The sequence below is a fragment of the Globicephala melas genome, chromosome 10 (assembly GCF_963455315.2).
Source record: "Globicephala melas chromosome 10, mGloMel1.2, whole genome shotgun sequence".
In the NCBI taxonomy this organism is placed as follows: domain Eukaryota; kingdom Metazoa; phylum Chordata; class Mammalia; order Artiodactyla; family Delphinidae; genus Globicephala; species Globicephala melas.
The window spans coordinates 93,341,857-93,369,794 of NC_083323.1; the positions used below are offsets into that span (position 1 = coordinate 93,341,857).

At 37.9% G+C, this 27,938-nt stretch overlaps 1 protein-coding gene across 2 annotated transcripts in view; it reads left to right on the forward strand.

Moving 5' to 3' along the window:
* The window catches only part of LRP6 (LDL receptor related protein 6), a 171,762-nt gene that overhangs the window by 115,087 nt on the left and 28,737 nt on the right, over positions 1-27,938 (forward strand). For both annotated transcript variants that reach the window (XM_030841440.3, XM_060306220.2), the window contains 8 exons: positions 9,812-10,028; positions 11,130-11,419; positions 12,716-12,942; positions 15,119-15,303; positions 15,933-16,259; positions 23,063-23,265; positions 25,205-25,416; positions 26,290-26,480. In XM_030841440.3, coding sequence (XP_030697300.1) covers positions 9,812-10,028; positions 11,130-11,419; positions 12,716-12,942; positions 15,119-15,303; positions 15,933-16,259; positions 23,063-23,265; positions 25,205-25,416; positions 26,290-26,480 — 1,852 coding nt within the window. The remainder of the gene's footprint in view (positions 1-9,811; positions 10,029-11,129; positions 11,420-12,715; positions 12,943-15,118; positions 15,304-15,932; positions 16,260-23,062; positions 23,266-25,204; positions 25,417-26,289; positions 26,481-27,938) is intronic.

A 27,938-nucleotide genomic window follows, 5' to 3' on the forward strand; every position in this document is an offset into this window, starting at 1 on the left:
GATCACCTTCAAGGTGATTCTGTGTCCTTTTGACATGCCTCCATCTTTTTTTTTTAACTGTGGTGAAAAACACATAACATAAAACCTACCATCTTAACCATTTTTAAGTGTACAGTGGTGCTAATTATATGCACATTGTTCTGCAAGATCTGTAGAACTTTTTCATCTTGCAAAATTTAATCTCCATTCCTTTTGAACAACTGCTTCCCCACCAGCCCCTGGCAACTGCCATTTCACTTTCTGTTGCTAAGAGTTTGATTACTTTAGATACCTCTTATAAGTGGAACCATGCAGTATTATGTTCTTGTGACTGGCTTTATTTCATTTAGCATATGTCCTCAGGGTTCATCCGAGTTGTGGTCTGTGACAGGTTTCCCGTCTTTTTTAAGGCTGAATAATATTCCATTGTAGTATATACCGTATTTTCTCTATCCATTCATCTGCTGATGGACATTTAAGTTGGTTCTGCCTCTTGGCTATTGTGAACACTGCTGCAGTGAACATGAGTGTGCAGATATCTCTTTGGGATCCTGTTTTCAGTTCTTTTGGGTGTGTACCAGAAGTAGGATTGCTGAATCAAATGGTCATTTAATTTTAATTTTGTAAGGAGCCCCTGTCATTTTTAAAATACTTTTTGGAACAACAGCATATTCCAGCTTTCTCTTACTTCCCATGCCAAGGAGCCATGGTTCTTTTTAATGAAGAATAGTATTTAAAAACCAGTATCTGGGCATAAGGCATGCTCATTGGTACTTGAGTAATTTGTCTTAATACTAAGATGTTAGAGTTGATTTTTTTTTTCCTACTAAGACTCCAAATATATGTTAGTTGTGCTTGAAAAGAATGAGAGGAAAGGGAGCATTTTTCCCTTGTTAATATGCTAATGTGTTTCCCTGAGGGTTTATTAAAGGCTCCAGGACAGTGGGTTTCTCACAAGTATCTCATGAAGCATTTGAGTATTGACTAAGGTGGTGTTGGTTTTCATCATAGTGATACCTTCAGCTGAAAATCTGTTCTCAATTTTATAGTTTTCCTGAGTAATTCATGTTTTAGAATGCTTTGGTCACAATAGCAATTCGTAGCTCTATCTGTAAAAGAGCATAGTAACTGCAAATGTTTAATATTCTAAGCACGACTCCTTGAAAAAATATTATGAAACTACCTAGTGCAAGTTTGATACTTTTTCTTTCCATATGAAAAATCACTTGTATTTACTCAGACATAATATGTCTTGAAGTAGGTTAAAGGCTTTAAATGCAGCACTGAATTTGCCGTTACTGCTCTCTTAAACAGGTGCGTGGCGTCCCTTTGCTTCCCCTACTGGATGCAAAGCATTTCTCTTTCCTTCTCACCCCAGTGAGATTCTGCGTGATTGAAATGTTATTTCCATCGATATAGTTTTCAAAAATGCCATTTCTATGAAATTATACTTTATAACCTATGAATTAGATGAATCAGCCCCCAACGATACCTATTTGTCTCACATATATATATATATATATATATATATATATATAAACTTTTAATTTACTACTTGTTTTGGATATTGGCTGGAACAGTATAAGAGGAATGGTTCATTTGCATTTCTTTTTTGGAACTTGATAGCATTCCCAGTTCATTTTATGAGGGGTGCCTGGTTGTCCTGTTGTCATCTATTTCTTGAACATGTCCAGTCAAGTGAATTTGCATAGCAGCAACTTTGGTAGTAGACTGGCTGCATTCCAGGATTTCATGGGTAATCCTGTCTTGGCATTTAATGGGCTGATGAAACTACTCAAAAAAACCGGATGTGATGTCTGCAGAAGGTTTGCTATTACCTCCTCTCTGTGAAGATAATGTTCTGGTTAACCCACATCTGTTTCCTGTTGTAGCCCGTATGCTCAGTGTGGTTTGCAATATTTGGAAATGCCTCAGAATGTTAAATCCATACCACAATGTGGTTGAAGCAGCTGAAACCACTGGAGACTCTGGTTCAGATTTGGAGGTAGATTTTAGAAGTGACAGAAGCCTAATTTCAGTTTAATTAAACCACTCTGAGGTAATATGGTGAAACACACCCTCAAGAAGATTTAATTAGTGTTGGCTCAGCTTTTAAAGCATAAGGGTTATCTTCTGGATTGGCCTAAAATGGTGCATTTGTTCTGGGTTCAGAATGTACAAGCAAGCTTTTACCAGGATTTGGGTGGTTATTTTAAACATAAAGGGGCTTAAAACTGTATTTACAAACCTAGTAACCTGTCCAAAACTGTTACTCCTTGGGTATGAGAAATGTAACAGTAATTTTCTTTGAGACAAAGCAACATGTTCTTGTTTCTCTATGTTGCTTCTGCCCAGTAGTAGAGAGAGATTGTGTGGCTGATAAAAGAGAAGCATTTAGGGCAGAAGCCAATTTTCTAAGAAGTGTCAACTCTGCAAAAGTAATGGAAGGAAACACATTTCAGAAAGTAATCAGTCTCGGTATAAAGGGAAATATGTAGTTCTTTAGAAGTAAAGTCTCACAATCAGATTTTGTTTAAGTTTTTGATCCCTTAATTTCTTCAGAGGATTCTCATAAATTGCCTCCTACATCATGTGAACAACAAAAATGATAACAGCATTTATTACTAACAACTATTATTATTCTTCGGATGCCCTTGGACTTTTTCCCTTATCTTTCCTCTCTTCATTTTTTTTTTTTTAATTATGGAAAATTTCAGACATGTAGTAAAGCAGAGGAAAGATACTCAGGAACTACCTGGGTTCAACCATTATCTGTCAATCTAGAATGCTCTTAAGGGGAGAGCCAAGGAGATGGCAGATAGGGATTCTCTTATTAATATAAATGTGATTTTAATACTTCTATTTTGATATAACCTAAAAGAAATGAAAGAATCAGGCCTTTGTCCTTACTCTTGCAAATCTCAGCTAGAACTTTGAAATGTAAACTTACAATTGTGATAAAAGATGAAAAAAGTAGAGTTTTATTCTTTTCATGAGAAATCATTTTTGAAGTAATTTTAACCCATATTAGAATTAAGTATAGCATAGCTGGGGAGGGAGGAAAGACGAAATGGAAGGCATTTGTTTGTGGCTTTACGGAGCCTGATGAGTCTAGGGCAACCCTGAAGGTGGCAGGTTTGAGGGGGGACAGGGGTCTAATCTAAAACAGGAGTAAATTAATTTTGTTGTGGGCTGTATAGTCACCACCATGAAATTCTAATACTGCGCAGTCCACTAGGGTAGCCAGTAACCACATATGGCTATGGAGCACCTATAATGTGGCTACTCTGAACTGAGATGCTTGAAGTGTGAAATGCATACTAAGAAGACCTAGTAAGAAAAAACATAAAATCTCGCTAATAAATTTTTAAAGAGTGGTTACATGTTGAAATAAAATATTTTGGATATATATGAATAGATTAAATATATTATTAAAATTACCTTTACCTATTTTTTAAAAAACTTTAAAAAAATCTGGCTCCTAGAAAATTTTAAGTTACACACATGACTCACATTTGTAACTTGTATTTCTTTTGGACAGCACTGTTCTAGACCCAACCCTGTTGTAAAAAGCTACTACAACAGTCAAGAATGGGAAGATAGGGAATTAAGGGAAGCAGTGTGGTTACAAACTTACATTTAAAGTATCTTAGCATATCTTAATTACATTGTTTAATTTGAAATAGATGTGATATATCTAGCTTTAGTGTGTACTTTATTTACTCTACTACCCCTCCCCCAAAAAAACCCCACAAAAAAACACTTTTAGTTTTTGCCTTTAAAGTGAGAGAACAAGGAATAGCTAGCTGGAAGGGACTAATACTCTAGTGTGCAAAGCTACAAAATCCTTAGCTGTGGCTTTTAGGGAACTATATTTGAGTTCTTGGACTCTGTGCTATTCTAAAGATCTTCTTAAGACCTTCATTATCATTTGTTGTTGATTTGCCAGATGTTGCTAAAAATTACCTTATCTTTTTAACATGTCCTTTCCTTGTTTTTCTTCTTCCTGAGACCCTTGCTTGCACTTAGAGCAGCATTAACACTGATCCAAGCCCCAGTTTTGTCAGGGGACCAGAGTGAAGATCACCAAAGCATTCCTAACCTACAATCCTTTATGTGCAATTCTGAAATCCAAAAAGCTCTTGAAACCGAAAGTTATTTTTATTAATTCAGTTGGTAGAGAGTCTGGCTTGAGGGACTTCCCTGGCAATCCAGGCAGTGAGTGCGGGTTCCATCCCTGGTGGGGGAGCCCAAGAAAACCAAAACACAAAATGGAAGCAGTATTGTAACAAATTCAATAAAGACTTTAAAAATGGTCCACATCAAAAACAGTTAAAAAAAAAAAAAAAAGGAGTCTGACTTGAAGCAGTGTAAGACTAATTGTAGTCCCTATTTATCCCCGTTTGTGGGAATATGTATATGTCTTGCTGGAAAAATATTATCATGCTTGGCAATGAAGTGCTGCCCTGGACCCAGGTAGAGGTGATACGCCATGTGCATTGTGTTAGCCTTTCGGTATTTCAGAGAAGTCCAAATTCTAAAATAGAGCTAGCCCCAAAGACTTTCAGAAAGAGGATTTTTGGAGCTCTATTATCATCCCATAGAAATTGAAAATATTATTAATTTTATTAACCGTAATTCTATATTTAGGATATTTATCTTAATCACAATCTGGATGCAGTAATAGAGGTAAATGAGGTCTTCCTGAAATACAGCTTTGTTATGTCACTCTCCTTAAAGTGCTTTCAGAAGTTTCTTGTTTTCTATAGTTTTTCTTACCTGGAATTTCATACCTCCTATAGGGTGCTGTCTCTCTGAGTCCCTTTTGTATTCTTTCTACCTCAAAGCGTCTCTTTCAAAGTCAAACAAGACATCCATGACTGTGTCTTAACGTGTGTTACTTCTTTTATTTTGAAAAATCATTTTCTCTTTTTCTTTGTCCAAATTCTTCTAATTCTTGAAGGTGAATTTGAACTCCTGCTCCTTCCTAAAGTTTTTCCTGATTAGCTGTACGCCAGAGAAGGGTGTATGTTTATGGTTTTAATGTAAATATAGTTTACTTCCTCAACCAGATTGTAATCCCTTAGCTAGAAGAGGCCCTGTTGTAAACTTCTGTTAGCATTCATCATGCTTTTCATGTGATTTGCGTTTAGTAGATATGTTTATTAATGTTGTTTGATTTGGGGTGGGGAGTGGAGTTGAGGGTCTGGTAGAGCAGCAGAAAGTATATTCCAATCAAATTGTCAAACTGCTCCATTTTGTTTACTGTTTTAGTTACTGTGCATCTAAGCTCTAAGCAGCATAAGCAAACAATAAGAATGGGGGTTGGAAATGGGAATAAGGCTGCAGCCCTGCAGTTTTCCACTAGTGGCCAGGATACAGAAAAGTCTGTGCTGTTTTTATTCAGCTTAAAACTGTGTGGTGGTTTGGTCTTTTACTTCCACATATCCTTTTATATTTATGTATTCATTTTTATTTTGAAGCACTATATTTTACTAACTTAATTAAATATAGCCATTTAAGTATAGCTATTTACTTTTAGGGACTAAAGCATTTTACTAAAACAATAAAGGGCAAGAACCAGCATTTACTGAGCATCTATTAATCTGATACTGTGCTATATAAGTAAACATTCTTTTCTTTCTTAAATAATTCAGTAATGGAAGTGCTCTCTCCCTATTTTACATGTGAGAAATTTCCTTAAGGGTATCTAGTGAGTGATAGATCTTATATTTAAAATCCAAATCTGTCTAATTCTGCCAGAGTATTGTTTGCTAATCATAAGAGATTTTTAGAGAGCAGAAGAATGAAGAATAAATGCTAAATAAGAAAATGCTGAGTTGTGTAAACGAGAAGAATCTTTTGGAATTATCTTTTTGTTATTTTTCTCACTGTGGTTTTCAGTTTCATTCTTTGCCCATTATCTAAATTCATAGCTAATCAGCTATCTTTGTTTAAGTTGTTAATTTCTCAAAATGAACAAACAAGAATGTTGCAGGACACATAACTGAAAGAGGAGAGTTGGTTGATCCTGTAATATTTTTGAAGTAGAAATTTAGATTTTATTTTTAAAAAGTTCAGTATTAGGTAACTAGTGTATGCTTTTAGATCAAATAAATTTTAATAGGAAGGCCAATATTGGAGCATAGTAATCAGCAAAATTAGTATTTATTAAACGTAAGATAATAATTGATTTAAGATAATACTGAAACAAGGAATAAGGTAAAAGCAGACACGTTTTACTATACCATACACTTGTAAGAAAGTATTATTTTAGAGGTCTGTAATACAGAATGTTTAGCACTCTGTGTTAGATGCTCTCTGATAGGATGATGAACTCCTCCGCCTAATGGAGAAGATAGGTTTCCCGTTAAGTATATGACATTTTAGATGAGGTAGCAGTACATTTTCTGGTAGATGCAGTGGGAAATATTGCAGTAGAAACTGATGAGGCTTTAGACTAGAACTTTACATATTGGTAATTTTTCTGCATAAGGTCATATTAAAGCCTTAAGACTTGATGGGCCTGTTGAAAGGTGTTTTATAGACAGAACAACTCAGGAAATCTTGGAACATATCCAGCCAGGTTTGAAGAAGGAAAGAGGAACCAGGGAGATGAAGAGATAGAAAGCAGATTGTGCAGAAGAGCAGAGAAGAACAGAAAAGTAGTCACTGATCGTTTTCAGTAGTCATTTGAGCCGAGTCTCGGATTGTCAGCCAGTTGTAGGGAGGTGAGGGAATGAATGGTAAGAGGTGGAGGCAGCAGCTACAGATCATTCAGAGAACATGGCAGCAAAAACAGAATCATTCAGCTTTTAAACTGTGTCTCTCTAAAATGGTGGAAACTGTGTTAAAGGCAGAAAAGAAGGACCTTATGGAGAGGGAGAAATTGGAGATCCTGGGAAGGAAGGACATAGTATTGGGAGGAAATTCTTGCAGGGAGGGTAGAGGAAGATACCAGAGTCAAGAGAGAATCTCCATATTAGGGTGGAGGCAAAAGGACAGAGTTTTAAAATAAGCTTCTCCCACCTAAAAATAATGACTATTCTAAATTATGTCTAATACAGGAAAAATTTTCACCCTGATCAGAGTTTCCAGGCAGTAATAAAATGGGGCCAGAAATTCTTTCTTGGAGCTCTGCTTTTAGGAGGGATCAGGAAAGTATCCATTCTCTAAAAGTAGGCAGTAGTATGCATTTTCACATGGATTTAAAATTTGGGCAAGAATACCTTTCATTCATTCACATGGCTAAGCTAGGATCTGAGGATAAGAACTGTTATATAAATTTTAATTTCCATTTTTACTAAGGTTTCATGACTGTCGTAGGTCTTAGGAAACCTGTCTCCGTTTAAAGTTTTTTTTTTTTAAATAAATTTATTTATTTTTGGCTGTGTTGGGTCTTCGTTGCTGCACGCGGGCTTTCTCTAGTTGCGGTGCATGAGCTTCTTATTGCGGTGGCTTCTCTTCTTGCAGAGCACGGGCTCTAGGCACACGGGCTCAGTAGTTGTGGCTTGCGGTCTCTAGAGCGCAGGCTCAGTAGTTGTGGCGCACAGGCTTAGTTGCTCCGCGGCATGTGGGATCTTCCCGGACCAGGGCTCGAACCCATGTCCCCTGCATTGGCAGGCGGATTCTTAGCCACTGCGCCACCAGGGAAGTCCCTCCTTTTAAAAATTATTTAACAAATATTTATTGAGTTCTCTGCCAGGCTCTTTAATAGTAGCTGTGAAAGACATAAATAGATGAAATTAGGTTCCTGCTATTCTAGAGATTATATCCTAGTTATATATGAAAACAGATTATCAACCCTTTTTCTCTGCTTAGTCATTTTACTGTTAAACACCAAAGTAATTTTAAGATAAACCGTAGACATCATAAAATATATCCAGGAATGGTCTGTTGCAAGAAAATGTGAATGTAAAAAATCTAAACTCATGTCTCAAGCAGAAATTATTAACTTTAAAAAGTGTGTAATGTTAGGAGTTGGAGTAGTATTTAATTCTTTTTAACTATGTTTTTGACTTTTAAAAAACATTACATTTAAATATAGATTTATTCAGTTGGCTTAATAGAAGTCCTCTTGTATCTAATATGAACAGATAAACATCCAACTAATATAATCTCTCTTCCATCAGATATAAATCAAATATTTATTGATATTTGCAAGTGAAGATACAAGAATATGGCACAATTTTGCTCAATTTTTAAGTATTTTGTTTCCAAGGTTTGGATGTTTGGGGAAGGTCAACAAGTGTTTTAAAATTTTTAGAGAGGAGAGAGAAAGATATTTGCTTGTCATTCCATCTAGGCATCACAGTATTGACTTACATGGAATATAATTTATGAATAAAAAATTAATACTTGTATAAGATTATTCCTGATACTTCTTTTTAGGTGGGTGTTTGCATGTACATGTTATTAGTAACAATAACATTTCTGAAGGCTGATTTGCCTGGTACACAGGCCACTTTAAATGATAGAAATGTTCTCAGATGAGGACTTGGAAGTTGGTGCTTTAGAATACTTCCTCTGCCTTTTAGAACAGAAGATTAGTACATGTTTCTGCAACGTCAGCGACAGATAAGACGCCTAGGGAAATTGCTGATGTTTACAATGAAAATGTCAGAATGGATTTAATAATGTTGCTATAGCAGGGGTCCCCAGCCCCGGGCCACGGACCAAGAGTGGTCCGTGGTCTGTTAGGAACCGGGTTGCACAGTAGGAGGTGAGCCGAGCGAAGCTCCATCTGTATTTACAGCTGCTCCCCATTGGTCGCATTACTGCCTCAGCTCCGCCTCCTGTCAGATCAGCGGCGGCATTAGATTCTCATAGGAGCGCGAACCCTACTGTGAACTGCACATGTGAGGGCTCTAGGTCGCAAATACAGGTTATCATTAGCAGAGAGGTTTGACTGCACAGAGACCATAATAAATCAGTTGCTTGCAGACTCATATCAAAACCCTGTCAGTGAGTGGCAAGTGAAAACAAGCTCAGGGCTCCCACTGATTCTGCATTATGGTGAGCTGTATAATTATTTCATTATATATTTCATATTATATTACAATATAATAGTAATAGAAATAAAGAGCACAATAAATGTAATGTGCTTGAATCATGCTGAAACCATCCTCCTCCACCCAGTCCGTGGAAAAATTGTCTTCCACGAAACTGGTCCCTGGTGCCAGAAAGGTTGGGGACCGCTGTGCTGTAGGGTAGTTGGAAAGAGCTGATACGTCCTAGCTACTTGAAACTTAGTTGCAGAGAGAGTACCTAGAGTGTTTTTTTTTTTTAAAACAAAAACAATGAAATAAAAAATACACTAAATAGAAGGAGTTCTAAAAAAGACATCAACTCTATACAAGCTGTGCAACCTTATTTGAATCTTAGTTTCCTTAGATGTCAAACAGGCAAAACTCTCATGATAAAATAAAATATGTTATAAAACACAATACGTAATAAAATAATATGTGCAAAGGTACACTATAATTTGAAAACAGATGTACAAGCAAACTTAAGGCGATAATATTGTACTTTTAATTTTTACACAGTCATTTAGTAGAGGAGGTGCCTACTAAATCTAATGTTGCCGGGATTTTTAGAAGGAAGGGTAATAAAAGACTGGGCAAGTAGAGGTAAAATACGAGCCCACGTTGAGTCTTCGAAATCCTTCTCATTAAACCAACATGTTGTCACTTTGTGAAAGCATTGTAACAGGAGTAACTAAGATGATACTTGGATTTTGATGTAGGCATAGTTGGTTTTGTCATTTTTATATACGTTTGAAGAATAAGTACACATCTTTTCCTCTTCCTTCTCTTTAAACTTAAACTTGAAGGTTATGAATACCGATGGGACTGGGAGACGAGTGCTAGTGGAAGACAAAATTCCCCACATATTTGGGTTTACTTTGTTGGGTGACTATGTTTACTGGACCGACTGGCAGAGGCGTAGCATCGAAAGAGTACACAAACGAAGTGCAGAGCGGGAAATCATCATAGACCAGCTCCCTGACCTCATGGGCCTGAAGGCCACAAATGTTCATCGAATCGTTGGTAAGTAATTCCACAGTTCTCTTAGAGATTGAACGAGGAACGAGAAAAGATAGAGACAGTCAGCAGCTTGTAAAGTCAGCAGTGTAAATTGTTGATGTTTTGAGGGGATATACATAAATTCTTTGTGGTACAAGTACGTTTTTCTCAAAGTCTGATACCTTTTACATCATATCCCATGGTGTCTAGTGGCTAAGGAAGACAGTGAACAGCTTTTAGACAATTATCTTCTTTCTCAGGGACTATCATTCCATTTCCTTCCACCTCCCTACTGTCAAACCCTAAATGTAAGAACCAGAGAAATTAAATAAATGTCCCGGGGAAAATACTCCAAATCACTTTCTTCTTTTGGTTCCTGAAACCTCCAAACATATTTTCAGCATATCACCAAGTTCAGTGATATTTGGGGATGACCTAGTGCTGGGCACCATGTAGATGGTCCATGAATAATTTTGGAATCAAGAACTTTCTTTAAAGTTGTTTATCCGGAAACAAATGAGAACTTTAAGTTATCAGATTGCTTGGCAGGAATAACCTTTTAAATGTTGGCTTAGTACTCTGCCTACATAGTTTGAATCGAAGGGCTAAACTTAACACACACACACACACCCCCCTTCATGAAAAGAATTTCTACTGTATGAATAATGCAGTTTAGTTAAAGTTTACTGTGGGTACAAAGGAAAGTATTTTTGTCATACCTCTATTCCCAGTTGATCAGCACAAGAGTTTTGACCTGCTCCGTTTTCAACCTGGGCCAGTTCAGCACTCCTTAGGCAACCTGGTAGTCCCCACTCCTGGGAGGTCACCATACTGATGCCAACTTAATCGGATACCCAATCAGCATAGAGCATTACCGATCAAAACTCTTGGGCTCAAGCCATCCTGCTTCCGAGTAGCTGGGACTATAGGCCTGCACAACTGTGCCTGGCCTTTTATTCCCTATTAACCCTCACAGTGCATGTCTATGAGATTACAACTGAAACTCTAGATTTGGGAGCAAATATCATCCTTGGTCTTTGTGAAACAAATGCTTAGTCATTTTAAATTGAAAATGTGTTGATTGTATCAATGTGTGTGTCCTTCTGTGCCCTTTTATAATTTTAGGTTCCAACCCCTGCGCTGAGGAGAATGGGGGATGTAGCCATCTCTGCCTCTATAGACCTCAGGGCCTTCGGTGTGCCTGCCCCATTGGCTTTGAACTCATCAGTGACATGAAGACCTGCATTGTCCCAGAGGCTTTCCTTTTGTTTTCACGGAGAGCAGATATCAGGAGAATTTCTTTGGAAACTAACAATAATAACGTGGCCATCCCGCTCACTGGTGTCAAAGAAGCTTCTGCTTTGGATTTTGATGTGACAGACAACCGAATTTACTGGACTGACATATCACTCAAGGTTAGCAAAAGAACTGGAATATTAAAACTGGAGGCTAAAAGGGAGAGCGTCTAGGATTTCTGACTCTTCGTGCTATTATCAACTTTCCTCATTACTTAATAGGCAGAGTTCTACAAAAACACTTAACTTTTTAAAGGAAGTCGAGGGAAAGGCCCATTCAGTATTTTTTATTAAGTATGTTTTAGTGCAAGATACTCTGCTTGAGTGTTCTCAATCTGCAAGACATAATCTTCCTCTGCTTTGTTCTGTTTGAATTTAATGAGTGACGTTTTCTTCAGTTAGAGAGTAAGCAATTGTATGCTTCATATAAATGGCTTATAGAGACTTGACTCTAAATGTATTAAAAAAAATTTGGGGGCACCTGACTGAGGTAGAAAATGGCAATTATGAGTTATAGCATACCTTTTTTTCCCCCCCTAGAATAAATATTGAAAAGCACATTGAGTCCATAAGGAGGAGCTCTTAACCGGAAAATCTGGAGAATAAGCTTTCCTTCTTCCAGATTGTTTTGGACTTGTTTTAGATAACTTGTGTAAAATTTTGGCTCATGTGAAAAAATCATGGAATGTTAGAGCCAGAGTTGGATTCTAATGGTGTTCAGTAAAATCTGTTAAATGAGTGAATAAATGCTTTATCTTGGCTTTTATTGTGTGGGCTTGTAAGTTTCCTCATCTTGAAAATAGCGATAATGTCTATCTTGCAGGGCTGTTGTAAGGATTAAATCAGAAAATATATGTACACAAAGTACTTAGGATAGTACTTGCCATGAAGTAGCAGCTGTTATTAATAGCTTGAATTATGACGGTTTTAATTTTTAGGGGATTCAAAGCTACAGTGGTAATGGTATGATAATAGTCACATGCACTTCTATAAGGTATCAATATAAGGTTGTTGAGATCTTCAGTTGACACGGTGACATGGCCTACTCTCAAATACCCTCAGGAAACTGACTACCAGTTAAAAGTCTACAACATTCTGGTCACGTCTCTTTCACTTGATTACTAATAAATTTTACAAGAATAGTCATTCCACTGTTCTACTAGAATAAATTTCTGGTCCTTAAAAATTTCAAAACTTTCTCCCTGAATTGGCAATAAAACTTGAGGTCACAGTTGCATTTATTAGAGGTTGACATCATTTTTTTTCTTTGCTCATAAAATATGTGAATTGTATTGAGAAACTATGCCTCTGGCTCTTCTGGATCCTCCCACCCATCGAAAAACAAACCATACATTCCTTCTGGATGGTGTTTTGTACTTAAGCCCTGTGACTTTTTTGTTAATCTTATTTTTGCAGACCATCAGCAGAGCCTTTATGAATGGCAGTGCACTGGAACATGTGGTAGAATTTGGCTTAGATTATCCAGAAGGCATGGCAGTAGACTGGCTTGGGAAGAACTTGTACTGGGCAGACACAGGAACAAATCGAATTGAGGTATCAAAGTTGGACGGGCAGCACCGACAAGTTTTGGTGTGGAAAGACCTAGATAGTCCCAGAGCTCTTGCATTGGACCCCGCTGAAGGGTAAACAGCTTTTTGTATGCATTCTTTGCAACTGCATTGTTCATGGCCAAGTTATGGATTATATTCTTGATGTCTTAAATAATGCTTATTAGGAATTTGACAAGTCAACCATAGACAGGCTTTATCTTAAAACCATTAGTTGAGATTTCACTGATTTAGAATTAATAATTATTAGCTAAATTTGACTTTTGTCATCATTAACATTGGGTGAAAAAGATTAGTGAGGGCTTCCCTGGTGGCGCAGTGGTTGGGAGTCCGCCTGCCGATGCAGGGGGCGCGGGTTCGTGCCCCGGTCCGGGAAGATCCCACATGCCGCGGAGCGGCTGGGCCCGTGAGCCATGGCTGCTGAGGCTGTGCGTCTGGAGCCTGTGCTCCGCAACGGGAGAGGCCACAACAGTGAGAGGCCCGCGTACCGGAAAAAAAAAAAAAAAAAAAAGTGAAATGGATTAATAATTAAATATTAATGATCATACTTATGTACTAAGTAGACAGCCTTTTTAAAGGTGTCATCAAGTCTGTATTTGCTTGCACTCTCTCCCAAGTTACACCAGATTCCAAACCTATGAAAGTAAACCCACTGAAATAATGTGTGCTAGGAAATAACTGCATTTTACAAGCTCCATTCTAGAATGTTTGTTAATTCAAAAATGGACAATTAGTTTGATTATTATTATAAACTTGGGGAAACTTTGATATTAAACAGTGAACTTTCTGATAAACTATTTTTTTTACAACGTGACATGTTTTTCAACGGTAGATGATCCTTCTTACATGATTTAGCAAATTTTAAAAAGCCAGCATCTAAGAAATCTGAAATGTGAAGAATAACTCCATTTTAAAAAGCAGAAGTTAACAGTGTGCACATACAAACATATTTACTATAGCCGTAATGAAAAATAGTTTCCCTGAATCAGTCAGTTCCATGGTTAGCTGGTTAGCCATGTAGTTAAGAAGGTCATACTGAAAGCACCCCCTCTGTGCTGACATGTTGTGATTGGGTTATGGTGATTTTTATTCTAAACATTAGTTACCAGACAGATATTTAGTAGTTGGGACGAAGTACTCTAGTTTATGTGGCTGCTGGCAACTGTGAAATTTCTCCCACAGTTGTTTTCTCTTGGGCTCTCGGGGTGTGCACGTGCCTGTCAGCTGACAAGTACAAATGCAAACAAAGACCGAGACAACTTCAGTTTTCAGAAAACCATGTTCATACATTGCTACCAAATCAACCATCAGCTAACAGGCTGATGAGTGAATGTCTGCCATGGGTATTTGATGAGACCTGGCACGTGGAGAACATTCCTACTCCCAGTATTCAGAGTGTCTTGAAACTAGCACTACTAGTTCAGCTGAAAGGGCATTTGGCTAAGGATTAGCTTCTAGTTCTAGCGCTGCCATATGACTGGCTTGAAGACATCAGACAAATCAGTCACACTTTTAGTGCCTTGGCCTCCTCACGTGTAAAAAACCTATACTGTTGAGCTGCTCTAAGGTTAAGGTGAAGAACTCAAAAGAGTACAACAAAAGCAAAAGAGGGTTCTAAAATTTCACAGGGGTTGTAGTAATAGTGTTCACTGACCAGCTGACACATTAAGGGGTGGTTCGTTGCTCTTACACGTCGCAGTATGTTACCTTGGACCATGTGACCAAATACGTTTTCAAACGTTGCTTTTAAATTTCAGTTAAAGGCTATTAATTTTTACCCTTGATGTACTGCGGCAACTTAGTTTGGGGGAGAGTTGATGACACAAATTGAAAAGAAGTTTAAAAATTCGAATTACTTGTATTCAGAAATACATATATTTTGTTCTGAAGTGAATCAGGTTCTGAGACCAGAGCTTTAATTCTTTGCTAACTTCTTGAATATTAGTTTTATAAATGCAATGCTGCAATAAGGAAATCATTGGTTTGTTTCCAGTTCCTAGGTTTTGGATGGAACAAATTCATTGGAAAGACTAAGGAAAGCTGACTCACTTCCTTTTTAGGATATGAGAAAAAATATTTAGTTGAGGCTGCCAGTATTCTTGAAAAAAATTATAGCTATGATTTTGCTTTACCAATTTCCTTGACTTAATGTATATTTTCTTTAAATTCATTTAGTTACTGTGCATGAATATGATCCTTTCTCCCAAATAGTCAAAAATGAAATGTTAAGTATCCACTGTTTTGAATTTAGATTTATGTATTGGACTGAATGGGGTGGAAAGCCTAAGATAGACAGAGCTGCCATGGATGGAAGTGAACGTACTACATTAGTTCCAAATGTGGGGCGAGCAAATGGCCTAACTATTGATTATGCTAAAAGGAGGCTTTATTGGACAGACCTGGACACCAACTTAATAGAATCTTCAAATATGCTTGGTAAGCTGTACTCCCTTTTGTTCAGACAGATAGTATATAATCCTTTCTGTGCAAAAGTCAGTGGCTGCTGTTTACCATAGGTTAGATACTATTAATAAAACTTCATATGAATGTCTAGGTTTTTCCTCTGTCTCACACTGTATCCTATTTATTAATAGTGGGCTAGGTACTTGGATTCATATCTCTTTAATATGTGGAAATTCCATTACTGTTGGGCTTATAATGGAATTTATAACACCCTGGGCATTCCTGAAGTGACTTTTTGTACCGGTAAAATACAATATATGCATTTTCATCCTTTTTTGGAAGGAAAAATAGTTGAACTGTAGACCTTTATGGAGGGAAAATAAGACCACAATCAAAATAGACCATTTACAGGAGTTTAAAAAAACTCAGTGATTTGTAGCAAGAATATTAGTTTGAGGCATGGGGTCAGACTGCAGGTGGGTTGATTTCACAGGACCAGTCTGGTTTAAGAATTGCTTTTAAAGGAATTCTTCTGTTTTAAATTGCTTACAAAAGTAATGTTTTATATGTTAACATTTTATTTTATTTTTGCCAACAAGACTTACATTCTCACATATTTCATCTCTCTGCTTCTCCCCTTTCTACTGCCTTTCTGAAAACAGGACTCAACCGTGAGGTTATAGCAGATGACTTGCCTCATCCGTTTGGCTTAACTCAGTACCAAGATTACATCTACTGGACAGACTGGAGCCGACGCAGCATCGAGCGTGCCAACAAAACCAGTGGCCAAAACCGCACCATCATCCAGGGCCATTTGGATTATGTGATGGACATCCTCGTGTTTCACTCCTCTCGGCAGGCAGGGTGGAATGAGTGTGCTTCCAGCAATGGGCACTGCTCCCACCTCTGCTTGGCAGTGCCAGTTGGAGGTTTTGTTTGTGGATGCCCTGCCCACTACTCTCTTAATGCTGACAACAGGACTTGTAGTGGTAAGCTGCATTCCCCCCCGCAAAGCAATCTAGAATTAGAGGAGAAAGCAGGATTTTGAAAACACTGTAGTTCATGTTCTTTCTAGAATAAAAAGTTGTAGAGGTCCAGAGTTGATCATTTGTTTAATAAAAGGGAAGGACTAAATGTGGAAAAATGCAAGTTTTTGTTACTTTCATTTGTTTGGTGCTAACTAGTTGATGTTATGGAAGAATTGATACTATAGAAAAAGTAAGTCTTTTATCCTTGGGGATTAAATATGTATTGAAAAATGTGCATAGCTTCTTTGAGAGACAGCAGACAGCACATACGTGTGCTATACGTATTCATGATAAAGGAAGGGAAGAACAGTACAAACAGTACAACAAAGAGAATCTACAAAATACGATCTCCTTGTCCTTTGAAGTTCATAGAATAGGCTAAAGATGAAGAATTTAAGTGTGTAAGAGGCCAGGCAGAAAATGCTATGAGTAAATTTAGCTCAGTAGGAAACAGTAAATAGATGGGGAAGGAAAACTAAAGAGCACATGCTCTGAACATAGTGAGTGGTCGCCACTTCTAGCTGATGTTACCAGCTCTTCTCAGATTTCACATGCACACAGAGACACACACACATACAGTGCTGAGAACACCAAAACACAGTGTGCCACAAAAGATTGTTGGCTTGGGGAGTCCTGATTTATGATTCAGGTGTGCGTGAATGCCCACGTCTTGGTGGATAGACAAGAACAAATTGGTAGATATGATAAGTAGATCAGAAAAAGTAGATTCGTGGGAGAGAAGTAGGGTAGTTCACTAAGTTAGAAGGTAACAAAATTGCTCTAGGATATTGGATATAGTGAACTATTGAAATTACCTTATTCTGTGCCTGAAAGTATAGGAGGTCACATAGGAAAGGATCTAGTCTGTTCTGACACAAGACTTCAGTTCTGAAAAGGAAAGAACATCAGTTTATAGTTTAATGATTTGGCATCTCTGTCACATGTAAGTTTTGTGTTTTACCAAAGCAAGTCACATACATTTTTTAAGCCTTATTTTTTCTCATTTGTACAATGGGAATAATAATAGTAATTAACTTGTAGGGTTGCTATGAAAATTGAATAAGATATAATAACATGATTTGATTGCTGTGGAGAATGGATTTGAGGAGGAAAATTAAGTGGTTGCAGGGCAGTCAGACTCTTGTTATAATGCAGGTCGACTTAGACGGGGCTGGTGGCCATCGTGATGGAGAGACGTTGATGGGTTCAAGGTATATTTTGAAACTAGAATGAACAGAACTTGTTAATGAGTTGTATATGAGGAAGAATAAGAGGGAGGAAGCAAGGATGACTCGTAGATTTTTGGTGTGAGCAGTTAAGTAGATAGTAAATGGGGAGGATTCGTTTTCAAAAAGAATTAAAAAATAATTTTAGGTTTGTATTGATTTTCCTATGGGAAATAGAACTATTAGATAGGTAATTGTAGGGACTTCCCTGGTGGTGCAGTGGTTAAGAATCCGCCTGCCAATGCAGGGGACATGGGTTCGAGCCCTGGTCCGGGAAGATCCCACATGCCGTGAAGCAACTAAGCCCGTGAGCCACAACTACTGAGCCTGCGCTCTAGAGCCCGCGTGCCACAACTACTGAGCCTGTGCTCTAGAGCCCGCGTGCCTAAAGCCCGTGCTCTGCAACAAGATAGGCCACCGCAGTGAGAAGCCTGCGCACTGCAATGAACAGTAGCCCTCACTCACTGCAACTAGAGAAAGCCTGTGTGCAGCAACAGAGACCCCACGCAGCCTTAGATAGATAGATAGATAGATAGATAGATAGATAAACAGAGACCCAACACAGCCATAGATAGATAGATCAGTCGATCAACAGAGACCCAATGCAGCCATAGTTAGATCGATAGATAGGAAGATAGAAAGAAAGGAAGGAAGGAAGGAGGGAGGGAGGGAGGGGAGGGAGGGAGGAAGGAAGAAAGAAAGGAAAGAAAAGAAAGGAAAGGAAGGAAGGAAGGAAAAGAAAGAAAGAAAGAAATTGTATAGAAGAATGCATAGCTCAGGGAGATGTTAGAGGTATTAATTTTAGAAATGCCAGCATGTATTTAAAATAGGTACTTAGGGAGAAGGTATAGACCTGGGGTCAGCAAACTTTTTCTTTAAGAAGCCAGAGAGTAAATATTTAGGCTTGTGAATCCTATAGTCTCTCTCACATCTGTTCAGCTCTGAACATTTCAGTGTGATAGCAGCCATAGATGTTACATTTTTAAAATGTGGCTCAATTCTGATAAACTTTATTATAAAAACAGGCAGCAGGCCAGATTTACCTTGTGGGCCATAGTTTGCAAACTCTAGTGTGGCGAAAAGAAGGGGTCTGGTAACCTCAGGAACTCTGGTTGAGGAGAGAAAGCTCGCAGTGGACGCAGAAAAGCAGCAGCGAGAAGGGCCAGAGGAGAACCAGGAGAAGATAGTGACACAGAAGACAAGAGAGAAGATTGTTTGAAAATAGAACTGTGTTAATGCTGTTGACAGGTTGAGTAAGGTGAGGCCTAAAATAGTATCCATTGGATATTTGGATGAGGTGGTTATTAGTAACCCTGAAAAAAGTAATTTCAGGGAGGTAATGGTGAAAGATGGGAATAGATCAACAAGTGAATGGAGAAAAGGAAGGGCTGGTAGTGTATGTGTTATGTAGACATCTTTTTTAAGAAGTTTAACTTTGGAAGGAGAAAATGGGGGTAATAAGTGTTGGAGACAGAAGAATAGGGAAAGACCTTTTGAGGTCATTATTGTTTGGGCTGATTTTACCAGTGTGTGCTAGTTGGTGAGTGAAGGTCTTGAGAAATCAGTGCTGAGTGTCCCTAATGTCTGTCTTTGGCTCTTTCTGAGATGATTGGCAGTGTTTCAAGAGGCTTCCTGTTGCATGTTCTTTTTATGAGTACTATTTAATATTTGTGCACAGATGTATTAGATTCCAAAGCAGATTACAAGAGAAGTTTAACACAAAGTACTTGCCCTCAAAAAGTTTTCTAACATTGTGTAATTTACTCCTAGACCTGTGTTTCAAAAGCTAAATCAGACCATGTTGTTACTCTGCTCAAAACCTCCCATTTCACACAGAGTGAAAACCTGGTTCTTATAATGGCCTACAAGTTCCTGCATGATCTGTACCCCACATTTCGCACACACACACCCCCGCTTTGCTTCTCTAACCTCAGCTTTTACCATTCTCTCTCTTGCTCTCTCCATGGCAGCCACACCAGCCTCATTGCTGTTTTCAAATATGCCAGTTACTCCTACTTCAGGACTGTTATACTGCTTATTTTCTCTACTTGGAATGTTCTTCCTGCAGATACTTGCATGGATATACTTCACCTGCAAGTCATTGCTTAATTGTGACCTCCACAGTGAGACCTGATCTGCCCGATTTAAAATTGCAAGTCATCCTTCCACCGTATCTAACATTGCCAGTGCCCCTTACCTGCCATTTTTCTTTTTCCTGTGACACTTAATCACTCTCTGATATACTGTATAATTTATACACTCTGTTATTTATATACTATAGCCTCTTTATTATGCTTATTACTTGTTATCTGTTTACTGGGATATAAACTCCATGAAGCAGCATTTTTTTCCTGTTTTTCCACTGATGTATCTTAGGTGCCTAAAAAAGTGTTCGGTAAATAGTAGTCATTCAAGAAATCATCGTTAAATAGAAGAATGAAGAAGCAGGACAGGATTTGGAAAAACATGTGCTCTTCCATTCAGCAGCAGCTTTGTGACCTGGGAAAAATTACTTAACCTTTCTGAGGCTTTCTTTAGAAATTACTTAACCGTTCTGAGTTTGCTCACCTATAAAATGGAGTAATTTGGGGAATTGGATGACATCTGGTATGATGTGTGACATCTTGGAGTTCCTAAATAAATGCTTGTTTCTTTTCTTTCCCAGTTTTCTGAAATAATTTTATTTCCTTACTTTCAAAATCATGGCTACAGGGCTGTCCTTAGTTATCATCATCTCATGCTTGTTTCTTCATTTGTTTACTCATTTATTCCTTCAGTGAATATTTACTAACACCTAATCCACACTGGGCATCATTTGAGCCAGTGAAGAATGTAGCACTGAATAAAATAGACATTAATCCCTGCCCTCATGGAGCTTACATTTCAGTGGGACAGATAATGAACTAAATGAGTAAACTCTGTCAGGAGTTAGATGGAGATGAGTGTTATGGAGAAAATTAAGAGCAAGAAAGGGTGGGTAAGAGGATCACAGTGTTAAATAGGGTCATGAGAGAAGTCCTGACTGTAAAAGTGACACTATGTCCGGAACTGAGGGAGGTGAGAAAATGAGCTATGCTGGATATCTAGGAGAAGACCTGTCAAGCAAAAGGGAATAGCAAATGCAGGGGCCCTAGGGGGAACATGTTCGGCATATTAGAGGAACACCTAGGAGGCCAGTGTCTCTGGAACACAGTGAATAGAAATTAAGTCAGAGAGGAGGCCAAATTGTGTAATCCCTTGTTCAGTACTGAAGTGGTTGGCCTCTATGGAACCTTTGTGCAAATTGGGAAAAGGTGTTTCCTCTGGGCAGATGCAGCTGCATAGGTGCTTGACTTGGCTAATGAAGTGTGGACTGGACTTCAGTCCCTACTTGGCGCCTTTGGCACAATGCACAGATGGCACAGTCAGACATGGTGGGCTTGGCCTTGTCATTTATGCTGTTCTTACACCAGAGTAATACCTTTCTTTCAGCTTTGGGTGAACACTTGTGTCTTCAAAGGAGAGCTGAAGAGCTTCCTCCTACATCATCCTCCAGCTTCTGCGTGTGGCTGGCTGTCTTCGTTGTGGGAATGCAAAACAGAGACAGCCTCATAGGACAGTTTTGAAAGCATTCTGCAGGAGATGAGGGAGTGGTGGCTAGAGGTTACATAAATTAGGATGGATTGAGGTTTACAAAATTGCATATTCTTTGTCACTTTTGTAAATAAGTCAAAACATTAGCTTCCTCTTAGAAATATTTAGCCAGCTGTAATTATTAATGTCATCCATAGACTTTGAAACGAGCATTTCTTTGGAGCCATATTTGGCTTTGTCTTAATCTACATTTCTAGAACACCTAATTGTGGAATCTTATTAAAGGTTAAAACTTGACTCAAAAAAAAAAAAAGTACCCAGTGAAACATACTTGGAGCCAAATATATATTTGATTATTTCCCAGGCAGGAAAAGTTGACACCTAAAACTGTGGGGTCTTTCTTCTAAGTTTCATTGTATGTCTTAGTATAAGCGGTGCTTATTTTGTTGGAAATTTAGAATTCAGAACTTTTTTTTTCTATTGTCTTGATTTACAAGAATGTAGTACTGCCAAAAAAATAATTCTTTAAAAAAAAAAAAAGATGGGAAACTTGTTAACTACTCTGTTGTGACCTGTATTCTTACTGCTTAAGGCATGGGTTCTACTAAAATTGCTGAAAATTGTTAAATCAATATGTCATGGACTCCAGGTAATGGAGAGTTCCAGTGGGATCATTGGAATACTTTCTAAATCTTCCAAGCTAGGTATGGACTTTTAGCCAGTGAGGAACTCAAAGCCGAATTTCAGTGTTGTGAATACCAAGTTTCTTTGTGAGAACCAGTGAATTTCTTCGGGATTTAAGCCAGTATACATTTGGGTGTAAACGTAAAGTCAACCAGGGAACCACAATTAATGGAGCTGTGAAGAATGGGGTTTAAGGGGAAATAAAGCAGGGAGTTCTGTCTTGGCCATTTATGTTTATATCCCTGAGAAGGACAAAATTCTCCTGGATTTAGGTGGTGACTGAGCAACGTGTAGTTACAGAATTTTTACATATATTTTAAATGAAGATTTAAAAAATGCTATTAGACTTTGAAGTTTTTGGTAGCACTGCCAGATGCTATCCTTTTCTAGGTTAGAGATGCAGAGGCCTAGTCCCTGGGAAAGGGAAGTGTTGTCTCTGTTGCATTTTCCCATTTCATAAATTTAGGGCATCAACTTAAGTGTGCTTTTTTTTTTTTTTTTTTAACTGGCTCCCTCTCCTTGCAACCCACTATGCAAAATATTAAGCCTATATCTGCAACCAGTGAGGGTTGGTTTGAATCCTACTAATACCAAGTTTATTACTGCTACTACTGATAATAATAAACAGTAGTTATTTTTACTTGACATTTACATAATGCCTTACAATGTTTTGTTGAGGTATAATTGCCATAATGCCTTACAGTTTTTAAAGTATTTACACATATGTTGTAAAATTTTTATAGCAAGTCAATGAGCAGGACAACATAGCTATGACCTTATTTTAGAGTTGAGTAGATTTTGACTCAGAGAGGTTTAGGGCCTTAGTTAAGATCAAGTGACTAAATAGTGTGAGAAGTGAGACTAAAACCAATCTTGAAGTTTCTTCTTTGACCTGTGGAGACCCAGGCTTCCTTCCATCTACAAGAATTGGTTATGGAGGAGTTAGGATTATTTACTTGGCAGACAGGAGAATTTTGTCTATCTCTATTAAATGCTTCATTAAAATCAAGTGTCCTGTGATACCGCTGTGGACAAGACAGAGAAAAAGTGGCTAGTTGGCTGTTATCATGGGGTAAATTCATAACTGGTTTGGCCAGAGTGCCGATCAGTGTTACCTCTAGGAGAGTTTCTGGAGGCATTCCAAAGGGTTTTATCTCAACCTTACCTTTTCAACATACATGTCTGTTTTGTATGAGATACAGACAACAGGCTGATCAAATCTTTGAGTGATACAAGACTTAGGGTAACTACGTTTCCTATTTACTTTTTTCTTTCTTTAAGCTCCAACTACTTTCCTGCTCTTCAGTCAAAAGAGTGCCATCAACCGCATGGTGATTGATGAACAGCAGAGCCCTGACATCATCCTTCCTATCCACAGCCTTCGGAATGTCCGGGCCATTGACTATGACCCGCTGGACAAGCAACTCTATTGGGTTGACTCACGACAGAACATGATCCGAAAAGCACAAGAAGATGGCAGCCAGGTAATTCAGGGCTGCATTCAAAATCCAGTTCTTCTGCCTAGTAATTGGACCAGCCAACCATCCTATTTTACTGAAGGCTTGACTCCGCTTGTGTGTGTGTGTGTGTGTGTGTGTAAAACTGAAATTCTGAACCTAGCAGCTTTTTTCCCTCCTAATGATATTTGAGTAAACAATTGTTTGATAATTCTGTTAGAATGAAGATCGTGTTGTATTAAAATAACTTATACTCATATATTAGTATGACTGTCAGTGCCACCTGTATCATTTATATAGTTTCTTTTTTTAATTCCATTTACATGGAGTGTTGGAAACTTTGAAATCAAATACACACTTGGTTCTGATCTCAGCTTTGTCACTCACTAGGACTCTTATGAACTTTTTAGCTGAAAGGAATGTAAAAGCACATAGCCCATTACCACACAGTGGGCCCTCAGTAAATAATAGTTGTGTTACTAGTTAACTAGTATTTAAAAGGTTCAGCGGATGGGAAACATAAAACACAGTCTCAGTAAAATTACATCTAGGATATGTTATCATTAGTCTAATCTTTTTTTGTTTTTGTTTTGGTAACTATTATTTGGTGACTATGGGATAGGAATGAAAATATTATCAACACGTCTTATCTGTGCTTACATTCTAGTCATGATTTACATACCACTGTCCATAATTCTTTGCTTTCTTTCTGTGTCCAAGCAGTATTAGACCGGGATTACTATAAATAATTATTTGTCATTTTCCTTTTAACAGTAATGTTAAGTTGCATTTTTAATGCATTAAAATTTAGGGAGATTAGATTACTTATTTTTCATGTCTTGTCTGACAAGAGCAAGGAGATAGTGTATTTAGGGCTGCCGAGGATCATTTAGGGGTATAGTTGTAGCGGTGTACTACAGATGCACTTTACACGGTGTAGGCCAGGACCAATAGGCTGATAACTAGTTGATAGAAATTATAGCTGTTGTTATACAGCTGAGGACATAGCAAATAAATGAGATAGCCTTATTAAGGAGTGTTACCTCAGAGATGCCGAGTAAATAAAATATAATTTATTCAGATAAAACAGATGAACAAAGCCTCTCTTTTTGCTTGGCTTTGTTTACAAGAAAATTTGGTGGGGGGTAGATTTGAGGATTAGAGAAGGACATGACTGATAGATGTGGTTTGTAGCCCTGACTAATTGCTATTGTCTCTAGAGCAGTTTCTCAGCTTCCGCACTGTTGACATTTTCGGCTGGATAATTCTCTGTGTGGAGGTCTGACGTGTACGTCATAGGATATTTAGCAGCATCCCTGGCCTCTCCCCACTAGAAGCCAGTTACAGTCTCATAGGCGTGACAATCAAAAATGGCTCCAGGGCTTCCCTGGTGGCTCAGTGGTTGAGGGTCCGCCTGACGATGCAGGGGGCACGGTTCCTGCCCCAGTCCGGGGAGGATCCCGCATGGAGCGGCTGGGCCCGTGAGCCATGGCCGCTGAGCCTGTGCTCTGCAGCGGGAGAGGCCACAGCAGTGGGAGGCCCGCGTACCGCAAAAAAAAAAAAAAAAAAAAAGTCTCCAGACATTGGCCAGTGCCCCTGGTGGAGGCATTTGCAAATGCAGAATCGCCACTGGTTGAGCACCACCGCTTTAGAGGTATTTCTAGAGTGTGGTTCTAGCCGCAGTTGTCTCTGGTTTACAGGGACAGCTGCCACCTTCTCACTCTCATTTCTGATCAGTGCACTATCAGCTTCTTAGAGCAACCGATATGGCCTCAGCTCGCTCTACTGCTTTATGTTGTAATAACCAAAGGGAACATTTGAAATGTTCACTAAGAAATGTCGCTTGAGACTTGAGAGTTCCTTCTCAGGTGTGTGACCACGTAAGTATAAGTATTGTGAGTGGTCTCCTCGGAGCTGTCTGGCTTGGAATCCAATTTTCTGTGTGTGTTTCTTTTTCTTCCCTTAGGGCTTTACAGTGGTTGTGAGCTCAGTTCCAAATCAGAACCTAGAAATACAGCCCTATGACCTCAGCATTGACATTTATAGCCGCTACATCTATTGGACTTGCGAGGCCACCAATGTCATTAATGTAACAAGATTAGATGGGAGATCGATTGGAGTGGTGTTAAAAGGCGAGCAAGACAGACCTCGAGCCATTGTGGTAAACCCAGAAAAAGGGTATGTTACTAAGGTGGCATCTGAAACCCTCATCAGCCTTCCTTTTCAGCCCATGTATATTCTTGCTTTCTCTGATTTTACTGTCTAGAATTTCCTTCCTTAGTCACTACTGCTTTAATTCTAATTTCTACCCATATCTCCAGGACTGTTTGAACTGTAACATCCTCTGTGAAGTTTCCCTTGATCTGCCCCACCCTCAGCCAGATGTAACATTCTCTTCTCTCAAATACCCACCGCTCTATGTCTGTACCTCTCTAGTTATACTTAGTCCTTTCCACTTTACCTTATACTTGTTTTTCAGTCTTATGTTTTCTACTAGATTTTAGGTTCTTTTATGATAAGAACTAATATGCCTTCTTTCATTTAATATAGAGCTTTGCATTTAATAAATTATACTTACTTGAATCTGAATGAATGATAAGGAATTCAGCAGGGAAAGTAGCTTACTTCAAAGGAGTTACAGGAAAGAGATGAACTATAGAAGTTAAATATAAGAAATGATTCATATATGACTTATTTTCAGTTATGAAATAGACTAATAGAGAAGAAAGTTAAAATTTTGTGTCCAGATCTCTCTGATTACTGCTATTTTATTTATTATATTGTATTATTCCAAAAGCATAAGGCTGCCTGTATCTAACACTTTGTTTTATTAATTCCTTAAAGTTAACTCCCTAAGAACTTCTGTGCACCCTTTGTTACTATTACTGAAATTGAAATATATCCCATGACCTTCAAAACATATGTTTTAAAACGTTTAAAATAAGATTTAAAAATATTATTTTACTTCCTTTTGTCTTAATCAACAGCAGTATTCTCATTTTGTGTGATTTCTTACTTTGGTAAACTTATAGTTTCCTCCTTTCTCTTCAGGTATATGTATTTTACCAATCTTCAGGAAAGGTCTCCCAAAATTGAACGAGCTGCTTTAGATGGAACAGAACGGGAGGTCCTCTTTTTCAGTGGCTTAAGTAAACCAATTGCTTTAGCTCTTGATAGCAGATTGGGCAAACTCTTTTGGGCTGATTCAGATCTCCGGCGAATTGAAAGCAGCGATCTCTCAGGTACCCAAGAAATGTGTTTCCTTATTTTGATTTGAGTTACTGAGATGATTCACCAATAGCATTTGTATTTTCCTTCTATTGTATTATTTTTGTACACATTTCTTTACAGTTTTATTCACTAAGAATAGTCAGCATCAAGTTGGTTGGGAAGCACTTTTTCTTTAACCATCAACATGATTACTCCATTTTTATGTAATAACTTGCGAATTTTCTTGATTTGGGCTCCGTAAATAATATGTTTCTAATGCATCTCTTCTCCTTTTCTAATTCTTCTGCTCTACTTTGTCTTATCTCTGGCCTGAATTCTAGCCTATGATTAGTCTCCTGCCTGCTGATTTTTTCCCCCCTGAAAGTTTACACACTGTTCCTAAATTAATTTTCTGAAGCATGGTTTCTAATCATGTCACTAACTATACTAAAAAAACCCTTCAGGGTACTCTTAGAACCTGAAGAAAAAAAGTCTGGTTGCATGCTTAAGTTGGTATTTTCCTTTCACAGACTCATCCTCAAGCTCAAATGATCTTAAGATTCCTGGTGTGTTTTAATGAAATAATTTGTTTGTCTTCATATACTTTTTACTTTCTCATTTCTCAGTGGTCCTCTCTTTACAATCATGTTTATTCCCCTACCCCCAATTTCTGAAGTCCAAATACTCTGTGTGGTCTCACTAGCGATCAGGAAAATGAAATTAAAATAATACACTATTTATATCTATCAGAGTCATAAAATGTGGTGTTGATTATTCCCAACATTGGCCAGAATGGTAGAAAATGGCATGCTCTCGTACACTTTTGTAGAAGTGGAAATTGGTAGAACCTTTTTGGAGGGCCATTTGCTGGTAACTTTCTCTTGCGTATAGCAGTCTTACAGAAACACTGACCCTGTCGTACAATGGTGTTTGCTGAGCATTATTTGTAATAGTCTATCACAGAGAAATACATTCTAGTATATCAGGGATATGAAATATTACAATCATTCAGTAATTATTACAGTCATTCAGTAGATCTGTGTGTACTGACATAGAAGGATGATTTTTAAAATTAAGTTGTATAGTAATGTTTATTAAGATTTAGTTTTATTTGAAATTTAAAACTATATTTTACACCCACACACATATAAATACACATACACACACAAACTATATACTATATATACTGGCAAATTGCCTCCAAAAATGTGTGTACCACACACACACACAGACACACACACACACAGACAATATGTATACTATTAACAAAAATATAGGTATGTATTTTTGTATATTCCTTGAGAAATATGCAAACACATAAACCTTGAGAAAGGTATGTAAGGTTAGCATACTAATATGTTAAGAGTATTTATTTCTGTATCATATAAGTTTTATATTTTTGCATATATGTGTAACTTGTTTAAAATTTTAAGAAATTCTGTCTTTTCAGGTTCAAATGCCTCCCTTCCATTATGCCTTCTTTGATTCCA